This window comes from Thalassophryne amazonica, chromosome 2, assembly GCF_902500255.1.
Source record: "Thalassophryne amazonica chromosome 2, fThaAma1.1, whole genome shotgun sequence".
Taxonomy (NCBI): Eukaryota; Metazoa; Chordata; class Actinopteri; order Batrachoidiformes; family Batrachoididae; genus Thalassophryne; species Thalassophryne amazonica.
The window spans coordinates 2,275,567-2,293,953 of record NC_047104.1 but is presented as its reverse complement, the minus strand read 5'-3'; the positions used below and the strand labels follow the sequence as shown (position 1 = coordinate 2,293,953).

General features: G+C 44.1%; 1 protein-coding gene across 1 annotated transcript in view; it reads right to left on the bottom strand.

Moving 5' to 3' along the window:
- fhod1 (formin homology 2 domain containing 1) overlaps positions 1 to 18,387 on the bottom strand; it is a 91,274-nt gene that overhangs the window by 5,472 nt on the left and 67,415 nt on the right. The window contains 6 exon segments of the mRNA XM_034182963.1: positions 599 to 775; positions 6,152 to 6,323; positions 6,398 to 6,590; positions 17,294 to 17,484; positions 17,568 to 17,729; positions 17,870 to 17,989. Coding sequence (XP_034038854.1) covers positions 599 to 775; positions 6,152 to 6,323; positions 6,398 to 6,590; positions 17,294 to 17,484; positions 17,568 to 17,729; positions 17,870 to 17,989 — 1,015 coding nt within the window.

Genomic DNA, 18,387 nt, shown 5'->3' with positions numbered 1-18,387 from the left:
ATATATTCTTCTGAAAACTTCTCTGTTCTCTCACGACGTCCTGGATCAATAGAACCTGAAATGTGGAGGTTTTCAGCTTGAACAGGCTGACGACGGCGGCTGAGAGCGCTGAGCGACGTCTCGCACCGTGGGAAGTCCTTAAAGCGACAGAATCACCTCAAAATCTCTCATCAGCCGTTAAAATTTTCACTGAAAACCAGCTTAATTTTTCGAACCGTGTCCACTTCGATGTGTCTCACAGGTTTAGAAAAAATTTTGATCAAACAAAGCGCCAGTCTCTCAGCAACTTCTCAGACAAAGGAATTCCGACGAGGGGCTGGACGACTCCTCCCACAAGGAGTGCTCACAGGCGAATGACGTCACCGACAGGCGTGGAAAAACTCACGCATGCGCACGAGGGTTCAAGCATGTCTGACGTAAAAACATGAATGAAATCCATATAGTTTTTGAAAAAAAATAAAAAGGACCGTTACTTTATTGACAGCCCTCGTATACACACACACATATATACATATATATATATATATATATACATATATATATATATATACATATATATATATATATATATATGAATCCCATGGGCCTGAGTACTCACAGGACTTCCTGTTCACGCGGGACCTTTTACGCGTCTTTGGGCTGGACGCTCTGTCTGAGGGATTGTGGGTAACGGACATCACCAGCCGGTCCATGATCTCTTCTGTGGCGTCATCTTGATTGTTGATCTCATCTTCTTTGGCTGTCAACGCCTTTGACGGACTCACCCTGCCGAGACCTGACAAACAGAACCAGAACCATACTGAGACAGACGTTCCCGGTTCAGATTCTGGTCACACTGACTAATAACAACAAAAAAAAAACCCTCAAACAAAAAAGATATAAAAAAATTTAAAAAGGGGAAAAAAGTAAATCTAAATAATTACTGAGTCCCCATTAAAACTATTGCATTAGAGCGACCAGACATCAGTCCAGAACTGAAGGACTCAGAAGAACCAGGCTGTCTCATCTCAGCGGGCGGATTATGCCTGAAAAATTCTGGTGGCCTGCTGACTTCTTTTTCATAACATACAGTAAATCCTGCATTCAGAGAACAGGAACGTCCACAAGGTTTGAAAAGATCTACCAGATAAGAGGAGCCTCGACCATTCAGAAACTTTTATTTTAACAGAACCATAGTAGAGAAGCTTGAATCTTCGACTGGACTGGGTTGCTTGACGTGAGGACGTTTCGCTTCAAATCGCAGAAGCTTCCTCAGCTAAAATTCTTGCTCTGGTGGTCTGACTTCTGTCTTGACTCTTGTCGAGAAGAATGAACCGAAGTCACAAAAGCTGGAGTTTTAAACCTAACCAGACCCCTCCTACCGAGAGGCCGACTGCTAAGGCTAGTGACTAAACAATAGCTCTAATTAGCACCTATTGTGCTCTAGTTAGCACCCTCCTAATGACAGGGCAGCTGTGGCTCCCTTGACGACTCTCCTGATGATGTGAATGACTCATTACCAAGGTGTAAAAGTAAAGTAAACTGGGATTTTGTGCTGTCTGAAGATCCTCTGTAGTTTTTCCCCTACTCCTGCTAAATAAGGGAGAGACACTCCTCTTCTCCAGGGACCATCCCAGTTTACTTTAAACCAGTTAACACCTTGAGACAGAAATTAGTTCACCCTAAGGACAGATCCCTAGTTACAAACAGAGCAATGTAGTGTATTCTATCAGATGTCAGGAAAACTGTAACGAACATTACATAGGTGAGACTAAGCAACCTTTACACAAAAGGCTATACCAGCACCGCAGAGAGGGCGCCAGTGGACCTCAGTCTGCAGTTCATCTCCACCTTAAAGACACTAACCACACGTTTGAGGACAAGGAAGTTAAAATATTAGCCAGAGAGAAGAAATGGTTGGAGAGAGGGGTCAAGGAGGAATTCTTTGTGAAACGTTTGAAACCCAGCCTTAACCGGGAAGGGGGTCTGAGACATGCTTTGTCCCCTGTTTACAATGGGGTACTCAGGTCAAAGCAGTTTCAGTCTTTTGTTCATGGTAATGAGTCATTCACGTCATCAGCAGAGTCGTCAAGGGAGCCACAGCTGCCCTGTCATTAGGAGGGTGCTAACTAGAGCACAATAGGTTCTAATTATCAATCAATCAATCAATTTTATTTATATAGCACCAAATCACAACAAACAGTTGCCCCAAGGCGCTTTATATTGTAAGGCAAGGCCATACAATAATTACGTAAAAACGACCCCCTGTGAGCAAGCACTTGGCGACAGTGTGAAGGAAAAACTCCCTTTTAACAGGAAGAAACCTCCAGCAGAACCAGGCTCAGGGAGGGGCAGTCTTCTGCTGGGACTGGTTGGGGCTGAGGGGAGAGAATCAGGAAAAAGACATGCTGTGGAAGAGAGCAGAGATCAATCACTAATGATTAAATGCAGAGTGGTGCATACAGAGCAAAAAGAGAAAGAAAGAAAGAAACACTCATTGCATCATGGGAACCCCCCAGCAGTCTAAGTCTATAGCAGCATAACTAAGGGATGGTTCAGGGTCACCTGATCCAGCCCTAACTATAAGCTTTAGCAAAAAGGAAAGTTTTAAGCCTAATCTTAAAAGTAGAGAGGGTGTCTGTCTCCCTGATCCGAATTGGGAGCTGGTTCCACAGGAGACGAGCCTGAAAGCTGAAGGCTCTGCCTCCCATTCTACTCTTACAAACCCTAGGAACTACAAGTAAGCCTGCAGTCTGAGAGCGAAGCGCTCTATTGGGGTGATATGGTACTACGAGGTCCCTAAGATAAGATGGGACCTGATTATTCAAAACCTTATAAGTAAGAAGAAGAATTTTAAATTCTATTCTAGAATTAACAGGAAGCCAATGAAGAGAGGCCAATATGGGTGAGATATGCTCTCTCCTTCTAGTCCCCGTCAGTACTCTAGCTGCAGCATTTTGAATTAACTGAAGGCTTTTCTGGGAACTTTTAGGACAACCTGATAATAATGAATTACAATAGTCCAGCCTAGAGGAAATAAATGCATGAATTAGTTTTTCAGCATCACTCTGAGACAAGACCTTTCTAATTTTAGAGATATTGCGTAAATGCAAAAAAGCAGTCCTACATATTTGTTTAATATGCGCTTTGAATGACATATCCTGATCAAAAATGACTCCAAGATTTCTCACAGTATTACTAGAGGTCAGGGTAATGCCATCCAGAGTAAGGATCTGGTTAGACACCATGTTTCTAAGATTTGTGGGGCCAAGTACAATAACTTCAGTTTTATCTGAGTTTAAAAGCAGGAAATTAGAGGTCATCCATGTCTTTATGTCTGTAAGACAATCCTGCAGTTTAGCTAATTGGTGTGTCCCCTCTGGCTTCATGGATAGATAAAGCTGGGTATCATCTGCGTAACAATGAAAATTTAAGCAATGCCGTCTAATAATACTGCCTAAGGGAAGCATGTATAAAGTGAATAAAATTGGTCCTAGCACAGAACCTTGTGGAACTCCATAATTAACCTTAGTCTGTGAAGAAGATTCCCCATTTACATGAACAAATTGTAATCTATTAGATAAATATGATTCAAACCACCGCAGTGCAGTGCCTTTAATACCTATGGCATGCTCTAATCTCTGTAATAAAATTTTATGGTCAACAGTATCAAAAGCAGCACTGAGGTCTAACAGAACAAGCACAGAGATGAGTCCACTGTCTGAGGCCATAAGAAGATCATTTGTAACCTTCACTAATGCTGTTTCTATACTATGATGAATTCTAAAACCTGACTGAAACTCTTCAAATAGACCATTCCTCTGCAGATGATCAGTTAGCTGTTTTACAACTAATTAGAGTTATTGTTTAGTCACTAGCCTTAGCAGTCGGCCTCACAGTAGGAGGGGTCTGGTTACGTTTAAAAATCCAACTTTTGTGACTTCGGTTCATTCTTCTCGACAAGAGTCAAGACAAAAGTCAGACCACCAGAGCAAGAATTCTAGCTGAGGAAGCTTCTGCGATTTGAAGGGAATCATCCTCGCGTCAAGCAACCCAGTCCAGTCGAAGATTCAAGCTTCTCTACTGTGGAAACCACCTGGACAACTGAGAGCCTACACAGAAACATTTTAACAGAACCTCAAACTCAGCAAAGCTAAAACTGGATAATCCGGTCCAGTGTTCTTCTGGATTCGGCGAGTCATCCTGCCAACAAGGACGTCAAATGAACATTATCCATTTTTACAAACTATTAATTCTAATAATTAATTAATTTAATTTATATAGTGCCAAATCACGACAAAGTCGCCCCAAGGCGCTTCACATAATTCACAACAACACAAATTAATCTAAAATCAAAATTAAAAGCAAGAAAAGCACAGTTAAAAGATAAAACACAGTAGAATAAAAAGAAATTACAAAGCAAACACAAACAGATTAAAAAATTAATGATAAGACAGTCTAAAAAAGTGGGTCTTCAGTCTTGATTTAAAAATCTCCACCGTGTCAGACTGCCGAATAATAGCAGGTAGATCATTCCAAAGAGCCGGACCACGGTAGGAGAAGGCTCTATACCCCACAGACTTTTTGTTCATCCTCGGAACACACAGAAGCCCTGCGCCCTGCGAACACAAAGGCCTCACAGGTACGTAGGGCTTAACCAAGTCCGCCAAGTAGGAAGGCGCCAGTCCATGAACAATTTTATAAACCAACAATAAAACTTTAAAATCCAATCTGGCAGAAACTGGTAGCCAATGAAGGGATGCCAGAATGGGAGTAATGTGGTCAAACCTTCTACTTTGTGTCAAAATTCTGGCAGCAGCATTCTGCACCAACTGAAGTCCTCGAATGCTAGACTGCGGCAGGCCAGAGAATAAAGCATTACAATAATCCAATCTAGAAGAGACAAATGCGTGAATCAGAGTCTCAGCATCAGCCATAGACAGGATGGGGCGAATCTTTGCTATATTTCTCAGATGAAAGAAAGCAGTCCTCGTAATGTCCCTAATGTGGAGGTCAAAGGACAACGTAGGATCAAAGATTACCCCAAGGTTCCTCACTTTGTCAGTATGATGTATAACACATGAACCTAGGCCAAGCGCCAGCTTATCAAATTGGTGCTGATGTCTTGCTGGGCCAAGAACCATCATTTCAGTCGTATCAGAGTTCAAAAGTAGAAAGTTGCTAGACATCCAACTTCTCACTGCTGCAAGACAGTCCTGTAAAGATTTTATGTGGACAGGATTTCCAGCAGCTATCGGCATATACAACTGAGTATCATCAGCATAACAATGAAAAGCAACCCCGAAACGCCGCAAAATGTTCCCAAGGGGTGCCATATACAGGGAAAAAAGGAGGGGAGCCAGAACGGATCCCTGCGGAACCCCGAACTTCATGCCCTTAAAGTCAGAGGTAGTGTCTTGCACAAAACACAATGGGAATGACCAGACAGATAAGACGTCAGCCACACAAGAGCAGTTCCAGTAATCCTGAAAGTTTTCTAGCCTATCAAGTAGAATATGATGATCATCTGTGTCAAACGCAGCACTGAGATCCAACAACACCAATGCTGTAGTAGTATCCGAGTCCATTGCTCGCAGAAGATCATTAACTACTTTAGTAAGTGCTGTTTCTGTGGAGTGATGTCTTCTAAAAGCAGACTGCAGTGGCTCAAAAAAGTCACTCTCAGTAAGATAGTCCACAAGCTGCCGTGAAACCACCTTTTCCAGAATTTTAGAGCAGAATGATAGATTTGATAACTGCCTATAATTTTTCAATTCACCAGGATCAAGATTAGATTTCTTGAGTAGTGGTTTAACCACTGCAGATTTAAAACAATTTGGAACAGATCCAGAGTTTAAAGAAAGGTTAACAATTTCCAGCACAGTCGGCCCAAGAATGGGCCAAAGATCCTTAAACAATTTTGTTGGTATAGGATCAAATAAACAAGTTGTGCTTCTAGTAGACATCACGAGTTTCGTCAGCACACCTTGTGAGATACTGTTAAATTCTGTGAATCTAGGTAGCACCTCAGTATTAGTAATATTTGAGAAAAACGGTTGCAACAGGCCGAGCGAATGAGCAACTACCAGCAACCAACACATTACCACGGCAACGAATATGTAGAAAGGTGTAATGCACACGTCCTTGGTCAGGAACTATGGCTCTGTCTTACTGCGGATGGCTCTGGAGCGCCTCAGTCCCCTGTTTTCAACGGCCAAACTGGAGCTGCTGGTCAGCATGGTCTTCATGCTCTCGTGCTCCTCCTCCTGTCCAGACTCCGCCTCTGCTGCCATGGACACAGGGATGGCGCTATCATGACTCACTGCCGCAGAAAACTTCTCCGTCTGTGGAAACAAAGTCAAATATGATGCGACTGTTGAAGTCTGTAGTCTCTGTGTTCATGACTCCAGAGCGTCACCTCAGTGATCATCTTCCCACGAGTCTTAGTTCGCTCCCGGTGTGCAGCTCGTTTTCGTTTCAGGGTGAGAACTCGCTCTCTGATGGTGCGATACTCCAGGGAAAACTCGCTGATGATGCGACAGAACGCGGTGACTTTGACGTCGCGGACAGAAGACGATGGATGACCCAGGAAGAGCAGGAAGGAATGGAACCTGAGGAGGAGGAGGATGAAAATTTACATATACTCTAGGTGTGTGTGTGTGTGTGTACTGTTTGTGGCTAATGCATTCATAGGATGTGGACGGCACGTGTCCCTCTCCAGGAACCATCGCCTTATCATGGTGGAGAGGTTTGTGTGCCGCGATGAACCTGAGAGCCATGCTGTCTGGAGCCTTTGTGCTCCTGGTAGGGTCTCCAACGGCAAACTGGTCTCAGGTGAGAGGCCAGACTAAGAATGGTTCACAAGACACCATGACAGAACAAGGTGGAGGAAATGTGACCCGGGGCCCCGTCTGCAGCCAGGCCTGGATGGAGGGCTCTGACTGACTGTTGTTTGTGGGTATGCACCGAACATGAGTTTGGAGCATTTGTCTTACTTGGAGTCCCTGAATGGAGTCCTGTATGGGGCTCCAGTGGGGGACTCCATTGTTCTGCTGGGGGACTTCAACACACATGTGGGCAATGACAGAGACACCTGGAGAGGTATGATTGGGAGGAACGGCCTCCCTGATCTAAACCCGAGTGGTCATTTGTTATTGGACTTCTGTGCTAGTCACGGACTGTCCATAATGAACACCATGTTCAAACATAAGGATGTTCATAAGTGTACATGACACCAGAGCACCGTAGGCCAAAGATCAATGATTGATTTTGTGATTGTATCATCTGATTTGAGGCCACATGTTCTGGACACTCAGGTGAACAGAGGGGCAGAGGTGTCAACTGATCACCATCTGGTGGTGAGTTGGATCAGAGGGTGGGGGAGGACTTTGGACAGACCTGGTAAGCCCAAACGGACAGTGCGGGTGAACTGGGAACATCTGGAGGAGCCCACTGTCTGACAGATCTTGAACTCACACCTCCGGCAGAGCTTCTGTAGCATCCCTGTGGAGGTTGGGGGCATTGAACTGGAATGGGCAATGTACAAAGCTTCCATTGCTGAAGCTGCAGCGGGGAGCTGTGGCCTGAAGGTCTTAGATGGCTCAAGGGGCAGCAACCCTCGAACACCGTGATGGACACTGGAGGTCAGGGAAGCCATCTGACTGAAGGAGTCCTTAAAGACAGAAGGACTCTTGAGGCAGTTGCAAGGCACCAACAGGCTTGAAGGGCAGCAGCCTCTGTTGTGGGGAGTTCAGATCAACCATGGAGAAGGACCTTCAGTCAGCACCAAGGTGCTTCTGGTGGACCGTGAATCACCTCAGGAGGGGAAAACAGTTTTAGTTCCCATGATCTGGATTTTTTATGTGTAACCGAGATGTGGCTAAGTGCTGGGGATTCCGGTGCTCTTGTTGAACTTTTACCAGTGGATTGTTGTAATTTTCAGTTTCTCTGGATTCCTGGGGGAGGTGGAGGCACAGCGACTGTGTTTAAAAAGGATTTTAAATGCAAGCAGTGTTTGTCACAGTCTTCCTTTCCCACTTTGAATGTATTTCGTCTGAGATGGGTCAGACTGATCCCGTTCTCTGTGCTCTTGTCTGTCACCCTCCCAAGTATAATAAGAATTTTATTCATGACTTTTCTGTCTTTTTAGCTGAGATCATGCCTAATTATGACGGTGCTTTAATTATGGGAGATTTTAATGTTCATGTGTGTTGCCCTGATTGCCTGCAGATACGAGACTTTTTTTTTTTAACTGTTTATTTCTGCTTTTCATTTTAATCAACAATTCAAAGGAATCAAACAACAAAAAACAAAGAAAACCAAAAACCAACAACAACAACGACAAACGATTGTCATTCATTTCGGCTCTTGCTTGCCTCTACTGGTGGTTGGCTCTCACTGCGATATTGTATCACTTCCTGTTCCGGAGCACAGCGGTGTTTTGCTGTATCTGTTAGCTGTTTAATCTGCGCAGTTAGACTGATCTAGATAACGATTTGTTTCACAGTGTAATCTTCACGTGCCTTAACTAAAGCACTCCTTCTGCTGAATCACCTCTAAATTATTTACACATTATTCACTTTGTGTGTTTTTAGGAATCTGCTAGCTTAGCGCAGCTACTAGCTCTTAGTCGGTTTAGCATGGCGGCTTCTCCTGTCTCTCCCGCACTTTTCTGCTCTGGGTGTGAAATGTTTAGTTATTCCTCGGCCTCCTTTAGCAGTAATGGTACTTGTAATAAGTGTAGCTTATTCGTAGCTTTGGAGGCCAGGCTGGGCAAATTGGAGACGCGGCTCCGCACCGTGGAAAATTCTACAGCTAGCCAGGCCCCTGTAGTCGGTGCGGACCAAGGTAGCTTAGCCGCCGTTATTTCCCTTCCAGCAGATCCCGAGCAGTCGGGAAAGCAGGCCGACTGGGTGACTGTGAGGAGGAAGCGTAGCCCTAAACAGAAGCCCCATGTACACCGCCAACCCGTTCACATTTCTAACCGTTTTTTCCCCACTCGGCGACACACCCACCGAGGATCAAACTCTGGTTATTGGCGACTCTGTTTTGAGAAATGTGAAGTTAGCGACACCAGCAACCATAGTCAATTGTCTTCCGGGGGCCAGAGCAGGCGACACTGAAGGAAATTTGAAACTGCTGGCTAAGGCTAAGCGTAAATTTGGTAAGATTGTAATTCACGTCAGCAGTAATGACACCCGGTTACGCCAATCGGAGGTCACTAAAATTAACATTGAATCGGTGTGTAACTTTGCAAAAACAATGTCGGACTCTGTAGTTTTCTCTGGGCCCCTCCCCAATCGGACCGGGAGTGACATGTTTAGCCGCATGTTCTCCTTGAATTGCTGGCTGTCTGAGTGGTGTCCAAAAAATGAGGTGGGCTTCATAGATAATTGGCAAAGCTTCTGGGGAAAACCTGGTCTTGTTAGGAGAGATGGCATCCATCCCACTTTGGATGGAGCAGCTCTCATTTCTAGAAATCTGGCCAATTTTCTTAAATCCTCCAAACCGTGACTATCCAGGGTTGGGACCAGGAAGCAGAGTTGTAGTCTTACACACCTCTCTGCAGCTTCTCTCCCCCTGCCATCCCCTCATTACCCCATCCCCGTAGAGACGGTGCCTGCTCCCAGACCACCAATAACCAGTAAAAATCTATTTAAGCATAAAAATTAAAAAAGAAAAAATAATATAGCACCTTCAACTGCACCACAGACTAAAACAGTTAAATGTGGTCTATTAAACATTAGATCTCTCTCTTCTAAGTCCCTGTTAGTAAATGATATAATAATTGATCAACATATTGATTTATTCTGCCTTACAGAAACCTGGTTACAGCAGGATGAATATGTTAGTTTAAATGAGTCAACACCCCCGAGTCACACTACCTGTCAGAATGCTCGTAGCACGGGCCGAGGCGGAGGATTAGCAGCAATCTTCCATTCCAGCTTATGAATTAATCAAAAACCCAGACAGAGCTTTAATTCATTTGAAAGCTTGTCTCTTAGTCTTGTCCATCCAAATTGGAAGTCCCAAAAACCAGTTTTATTTGTTGTTATCTATCGTCCACCTGGTCGTTACTGTGAGTTTCTCTGTGAATTTTCAGACCTTTTGTCGGACTTAGTGCTTAGCTCAGATAAGATAATTATAGTGGGCGATTTTAACATCCACACAGATGCTGAGAATGACAGCCTCAACACTGCATTTAATCTATTATTAGACTCAACTGGCTTTGCTCAAAATGTGAGTCCACCCACCACTTTAATCATATCTTAGCTCTTGTTCTGACTTATGGTATGGAAATTGAAGACTTAACAGTATTCCCTGAAAACCCCCTTCTGTCTGATCATTTCTTAATAACATTTACATTTACTCTGATGGACTACCCAGCAGTGGGGAATAAGTTTCATTACAGTAGACGTCTTTCAGAAAGCGCTGTAACTAGGTTTAAGGATATGATTCCTTCTTTATGTTCTCTAATGCCATATACCAACACAGTGCAGAGTAGCTACCTAAACTCTGTAAGGGAGATAGAGTATCTCGTCAATAGTTTTACATCCTCATTGAAGACAACTTTGGATGCTGTAGCTCCTCTGAAAAAGAGAGCCTTAAATCACAAGTGCCTGACTCCATGGTATAAATTACAAACTCGCAGCTTAAAGCAGATAACCCGTAAGTTGGAGAGGAAATGGCATCTCACTAATTTAGAAGATCTTCACTTAGCCTGGAAAAAGAGTCTGTTGCTCTATAAAAAAGCCCTCCGTAAAGCTAGGACATCTTACTACTCATCACTAATTGAAGAAAATAAGAACAACCCCAGGTTTCTTTTCAGCACTGTAGCCAGGCTGACAAAGAGTCAGAGCTCTATTGAGCTGAGTATTCCTTTAACTTTAACTAGTAATGACTTCATGACTTTCTTTGCTAATAAAATTTTAACTATTAGAGAAAAAATTACTCATAACCATCCCAAAGACATATCGTTATCTTTGGCTGCTTTCAGTGATGCCAGTATTTGGTTAGACTCTTTCTCTCCGATTGTTCTGTCTGAGTTATTTTCATTAGTTACTTCATCCAAACCATCAACATGTCTATTAGACCCCATTCCTACCAGGCTGCTCAAGGAAGCCCTACCATTAATTAATGCTTCGATCTTAAATATGATCAATCTATCTTTATTAGTTGGCTATGTACCTATGGCTATGAGTTTCAGTCAGGTTTTAGAATTCATCATAGTACAGAAACAGCATTAGTGAAGGTTACAAATGATCTTCTTATGGCCTCAGACAGTGGACTCATTTCTGTGCTTGTTCTGTTAGACCTCAGTGCTGCTTTTGATACTGTTGACCATAAAATTTTATTACAGAGATTAGAGCATGCCATAGGTATTAAAGGCACTGCGCTGCGGTGGTTTGAATCATATTTATCTAATAGATTACAATCTGTTCATGTAAATGGGGAATCTTCTTCACAGACTAAGGTTAATTATGGAGTTCCACAAGGTTCTGTGCTAGGACCAATTTTATTCACTTTATACATGCTTCCCTTAGGCAGTATTATTAGACGGTATTGCTTAAATTTTCATTGTTACGCAGATGATACCCAGCTTTATCTATCCATGAAGCCAGAGGACACACACCAATTAGCTAAACTGCAGGATTGTCTTACAGACATAAAGACATGGATGACCTCTAATTTCCTGCTTTTAAACTCAGATAAAACTGAAGTTATTGTACTTGGCCCCACAAATCTTAGAAACATGGTGTCTAACCAGATCCTTACTCTGGATGGCATTACCCTGACCTCTAGTAATACTGTGAGAAATCTTGGAGTCATTTTTGATCAGGATATGTCATTCAAAGCGCATATTAAACAAATATGTAGGACTGCTTTTTTGCATTTACGCAATATCTCTAAAATCAGAAAGGTCTTGTCTCAGAGTGATGCTGAAAAACTAATTCATGCATTTATTTCCTCTAGGCTGGACTATTGTAATTCATTATTATCAGGTTGTCCTAAAAGTTCCCTAAAAAGCCTTCAGTTAATTCAAAATGCTGCTGCTAGAGTACTGACGGGGACTAGAAGGAGAGAGCATATCTCACCCATAATGGCCTCTCTTCATTGGCTTCCTGTTAATTCTAGAATAGAATTTAAAATTCTTCTTCTTACTTATAAGGTTTTGAATAATCAGGTCCCATCTTATCTTAGGGACCTCGTAGTACCATATCACCCCAATAGAGCGCTTCGCTCTCAGACTGCAGGCTTACTTGTAGTTCCTAGGGTTTGTAAGAGTAGAATGGGAGGCAGAGCCTTCAGCTTTCAGGCTCCTCTCCTGTGGAACCAGCTCCCAATTCAGATCAGGGAGACAGACACCCTCTCTACTTTTAAGATTAGGCTTAAAACTTTCCTTTTTGCTAAAGCTTATAGTTAGGGCTGGATCAGGTGACCCTGAACCATCCCTTAGTTATGCTGCTATAGACGTAGACTGCTGGGGGGTTCCCATGATGCACTGTTTCTTTCTCTTTTTGCTCTGTATGCACCACTCTGCATTTAATCATTAGTGATCGATCTCTGCTCCCCTCCACAGCATGTCAAGTGCTTGCTCACAGGGGGTCGTTTTGACCGTTGGGGTTTTACATAATTATAGTATGGCCTTGCCTTACAATATAAAGCGCCTTGGGGCAACTGTTTGTTGTGATTTGGCGCTATATAAAAAAATTGATTGATTGATTGATTGAGATGTCAGGAAAGCTAACGAACACTACATAGGTGAGACTAAGCAACCTTTACACAAAAGGCTATACCAGCACCGCAGAGAGGGCGCCAATGGACCTCAGTCTGCAGTTCATCTCCACCTTAAAGACACTAACCACACGTTTGAGGACAAGAAAGTTAAAATATTAGCCAGAGAGAAGAAATTATTTGAGAGAGGGGTCAAGGAGGCATTCTATGTGAAACAGTTGAAACCCAGCCTTAACCGGGGAGGGGGTCTGAGACACACTTTATCCCCTGTTTACAATGGGGTACTCAGGTCAAAGCAGTTTCAGTCTTTTGTTCATGGTAATGAGTCATTCATGTCATCAGCAGGGTCATCAAGGGAGCCATCAGGAGAGGACAGCTACCCTGTCATTAGGAGGGTGCTAACTAGAGCACAATAGGTGCTAATTAGAGCTATTGTTTAGTCACTAGCCTATAGGAGTCTGCCTCTCGGTAGGAGGGGTCTGGTTAGGTTTAAAACTCCAGCTTTTGTGACTTCTTGATTATTCTTCTCTACAAGAGTCAAGACAGAAGTCAGACCACCAGAGCAAGAATTTTAGCTGAGGAAGCTTCTGCGATTTGAAGCGAAAAGTCCTCACGTCAAGCAACCCAGTCCAGTCGAAGATTCAAGCTTCTCTACCCTCTATAAGGCTTAGACACCGTTTTAGTGGGTAGACATTTATAAGCTTCTGAAAAAATATCTGACAAAATCATTAGGTACGAGACTTTTTAAGTCTTGTTGATTCTTTTCATTTGGTTCAGTCTGTAATTGGTTCCACACGATGGTGGATCTGGTCCTTTCCTGCAGTCTGTCCGTAACTGCCCTGGAAGTTTGTGATTTTGGTTTCTCGGATCACGTTCCTGTTTTATGTTCTATTGATCTGGTGCAGCCCTGTGCCCGTGCTCGGTGTTGTCGGGTTATGAACTCCTTTACTGCTGCTCACTTCTCTGCTGCCTTTCAGCACTCATGCACTTCTTTTGAAACCTCTGCCTGCGACAAAGAAGAGTTTGTTTCTTGGTTGTATTTGTTACCATTTTGGATTTGGTGGCTCCATTCAAGACTCGGCAAACCATGGCTAATTCGGAGCCGTGGTTAAATGACAGAAGGCGTGATATGGAAAGGACAGACTACAGGGTTCTTTTCAAACCTTGAAAAACTGTTGGTGCCGTTATCAGACCACAGTGAAGGAGGCAAGAAGGGAACATCTTGTGAATATTATTTCCTCTCATGGTTACAACCCACATGTTTAAGATCATTGATTCTGTACTAGATACTGCACAGAATGCATGTTTGGATGCCTCCCCTGATACGTGCAACAAGTTTACCCTTTGTTTTTTAATGGAGAAAATTGATAATATTTTGGGTTCTATCTTACTTCCTGTTTCTGACCCGTCTGCTTTGGTTTCTTGTCCTGTCACTTTTACTTGGTTTGAACCAGTGACCTTTTCATTTTTAGAGGATGTAGTAGGTCACATCAAATCTGGTTCTTTTTATGGTCCCGTCTCCCCATGATTTTTTAAAGAAAGCTTGTTGTGTATCAGGCAGTCGGTGCTGGCGATTAGAAATCATAGTTTGTCTTCTAGGGTGGTTCCAACAAAATTTAAACATGTTGTAGTCCAGCCGTGGCTTAAGAAACCCAGTCATGATCGCATGGTTTTAGCTAATTATATACCATTTCTAAACTGCCTTTTCTGTTTAAGGTTTTAGAAAAAAATTGTTTATTGCCAATTAAGCAATTTTTTTTTTAATGAAAATGGGATTTTGGAAGAGTTTCAGTCAGGTTTTAACCCATTTCATAGCACAGAGTCTGCATTACTTAAGGTCTTTAATTTTTCTTGCATGTGACACTGGGAACTGTTATCTTGGTTTTGCTCGATTTAACGGCTGCTTTTGATACGGTTGACAACAGTATTTTATTATCTCAACTACATCACTTGGTGGGCATTGGTGGAACTGTGCTTGAGTGGTTCCGGTCTGATTTGACAGACAGGACGCTTTCTGTGAATATCGGTGGCTTCAAATCTTCTGTAGTGCATTTGTCATATGGTGTTCCACTGGGCTCTATCTTGGGGCCTTTGTTGTTCTCTCTATATTTAATGCCTCTGAGGACTATTTTTAGAAGACATGGGATTTTATTACACTGCTATGCAGATGACTGCCAGATTTATTTGCCTGTGACTCAGAGGAATGGTCAGTCATTGAAACAGCTCCTGGCATGTTTAGAGGATATTAAAGCCTGGCTTGCCTTGAATTTTCTAAGTTTTAATGAAAAGAAAACAGAGGTGGCGGGTTTTTGACCTAGTAGTTTTTGTGAGCCCTCCTCTGTCGATTTGGGACCCCTTCAATCTATGTGGGAGTAAATCAGTCACTTCTCTCCCGTGTGCGGCGCAGCTTCTGACCGGAACTTGGAGTTGGGAGCATATGAGTCCTGTCCTGGCCACACTTCACTGGTTCATTTTAGGGTTCATTTTAAAATTCTTATGTTCGTTTTTAAGTCCCTCCATGGTTTAGCTCCATTGTACCTCTCTGGGCTTCTTCAGCTTTATGGACCCAGGCAGTCTCTCAGCTCGGCTGACCAGCTGCTCCTGCAAGTGCCCAGGTCAAAAGCTGAAGGGGATCATCATCAATTTCCCTGGTGGAAGTCACTGAGGTAGTCAAACAACTCCGCAGTGGCAAAGCCCCAGGGGATGATGAGATCCATCCAGAAATGCTGAAGGTTCTGGGTGTGGAGATGAATCACTAATCATTAGTGATTGACCTCTGCTCCCCTCCACAGCATGTCTTTTTCCTGGTTCTCTCCCTCAGCCCCAACCAGTCCCAGCAGAAGACTGCCCCTCCCTGAGCCTGGTTCTGCTGGAGGTTTCTTCCTGTTAAAAGGGAGTTTTTCCTTCCCAATGTCTCCAATTGCTTGCTCATAGGGGGTCGTTTTGACCGTTGGGGTTTTTCTGTAATTATTGTATGGCTTTTGCCTTACAATATAAAGCGCCTTGGGGCAACTGTTTGTTGTGATTTGGCGCTATATAAATAAAATTGATTTGATTTTGATTTGGAGGGACTGTCTTGGATAAGACGTCTCTTAACCTTGCATTGAGGTCTGGGACAGTGTCTAAGGAGTGGCAAACTGGGGTGGTGGTCCCCATATTTAAAAAGGGGGACCAGAGAGTGTGTGCCAACTACAGGGGCATCACACTACACAGCCTCCCTGGTAAAGTCTACTCCAGGGTGCTGGAAAGGAGGGTTTGGCCGATAATTGAACCTCTGATTGAAGAGGAACAATGCAGATTCTGTCCTGGTCGTGGAAAAACTGACCAGCTCTTCACTCTCACAAGGATCCTGGAGGGTGTCTGGGAGTATGCCCATCCAGTTCACATGTGTTTTGTGGACTTGGAGAAGGCTTATGATCGGGTACCCCAGGAGATACTGTGGGAGGTGCTGCAGGAGTCAGGGGGTCCCTTCTCAGGGCCGTCTAATCTCTGTACTCACAAAGTGAGAGCTGTGTTCGGGTGCCCGGCAGTAAGTCAGACTCGTTTCTGGTGGAGGTTAGCTTCTGCCAGGGCTGCACCTTGTCACCAATCCTGTTTGTGATATTCATGGACAGGATATCGAGGTGTAGTCGGGGGGAGGAGGGTTTCCAGTTTGGTGTTCTCAGGATCTCAGCACTGCTTTTTGTAGATGATGTGGTCCCTTTGACTTCATTGGCCTGTGACCTCCGACACTCACTGGATCGGTTCACAGCCGAGTGTGAAGCGGCTGGGATGAAGATCAGCACCTCTAAATCTGAGGCCATGGTTCTCAGCAGGAAACCAACGGATTGCCTACTCCAGGTAGGGAATGTGGTCTTGCCCCAAGTGTAGGAGTTCAAGTACCTTAGCATCTTGTTCACGAGTGAGGGGACAATGGAGTACAAGATTGGTCGGAGAATCAGTGCAGCAGGGGCAGTGTTGCATTCACTCTACCATACTGTTGTGATGAAAAGGGAGCTGACCCAAAAGGTGAAGCTCTCGATCTACTGGTCAATCTTCGTTCCTACTCTCACCTATGGTCATGAGGGTTGGGTCATGACCGAAGAACTAGATCGTGGGTACAAGTGGCCGAAATGGGCTTCCTCGGAAGGGTGGCTGGTGTCTCCCTTAGACATAGGGTGAGAAGTTCAATCATCCGTGGGGAGCTCGGAGTAGAGTCGCTGCTCGTTCACGTTGAAAGGAGCCAGCTGAGGTGGTTCAGGCATCTGGTAAGGATGCCCCCTGGGTGCCTCCCTAGAAAGGTGTTCCAGGCATGTCCATCTGGGAGGAGACCCTGGAGAAGACCCAGGACTAGGTGGAGAGATTATATCTCCACACTGCCTGGGAACACCTCGGGATCCCCAGTCAGAGGTGGTCAATGTGTCCCGGGAAAGGGGAAGTCTGGGGTCTCCTGCTGGAGCTGTTGCCCCCGCGACCCGAACCCGGAAACATGGTAGAAGATAAATGAGTGATGAGTGTGCGATGTTTGAACTGCAGGGGTGTGCGGTGTGGCGTGTCGGATCAGGTGTGATCACAGTGTGTAGAACATGTGTGTTTCAACCTGTTGATGACACGGCGGTGGACGACCTTCAGGATAATAATCCTCTGCGTACAGTCTTTCAAAAATTCTGTCATTTTGTTCCTCAGCTGTACTTTGGTTTCATGTTTGGCCACCAGCTTCAGGTTGTCCCATGATGCTTTGCAGCGTCTCTCCAGCTGTACCAGGTTGTCTGAAAGCAGTTCAAAGTCCACCTGTAAGAAAAACAAGGATAAAGATTTTTTTGTACCCCATTACCAAACAGAACTCTGAAAGACTGCACAGTAGAGGGCACTACTTTGGAGGAGCGGGTAATGGCTGGGATCTCAGAGTAGACATCAGCGGATTCTGGGTAATTTTCCAGCACCAGGTTGCAGGTGTGATGAAGCAGCGAGTGACGATGAACGGTGTCCTTCACCTCACCCACCTTCTCCAGGTAACTCAGCTCGAACCCTTTGGCCTGCAGAGGAGAGTGTGTCGTAACGTCGATGCAGATAAACTGACGTGAAATCACACACACACACACACACACACACACACACACACACACACACACACACACAGTCTGCTCTAATACAATGACTTGTTTGTTGATCTCACGTTGGAGCTGTTGAGAAAGTTTCCGATGGCGAGTAGCGTCGCCAGGATTCTCCGGAAGGTGTGATTGGATGCCAGCTGCTCCATGCCCAGTTTTAAGTCAAACAGTGGTTCTGCAATCTCCTACGGGGGGTGACACATTCAGAGTGTAAACAGCCTGTTGCTGTCCAATCAGGACTGCGTATGTGTGGGGGGGGGGGATCACAATGGCCACCTCTGTCAAGACCACACAGTGGTGGAATTATTGCATGTTTAGCACAGCATAGAGACGTCATTACTGTCTTCACTGTAACAAACCACATCCTGATCCAGATCTGAACCACATTTCCCTTGACTTCATTACAAAAAAAACATTGTCAGCATGACAAGATGAAAATTATTCCATCTTCAGCCTTTAAGTGACTTTAAAAAATGGACAGTATTGCAACTTGTACTTCTAAGTAATTTCTATGAAAAATACTGCATTATCATTTATGGCCACATGGTATACTCTGCTGGAACTCTCATTCCAGAGCAGATGA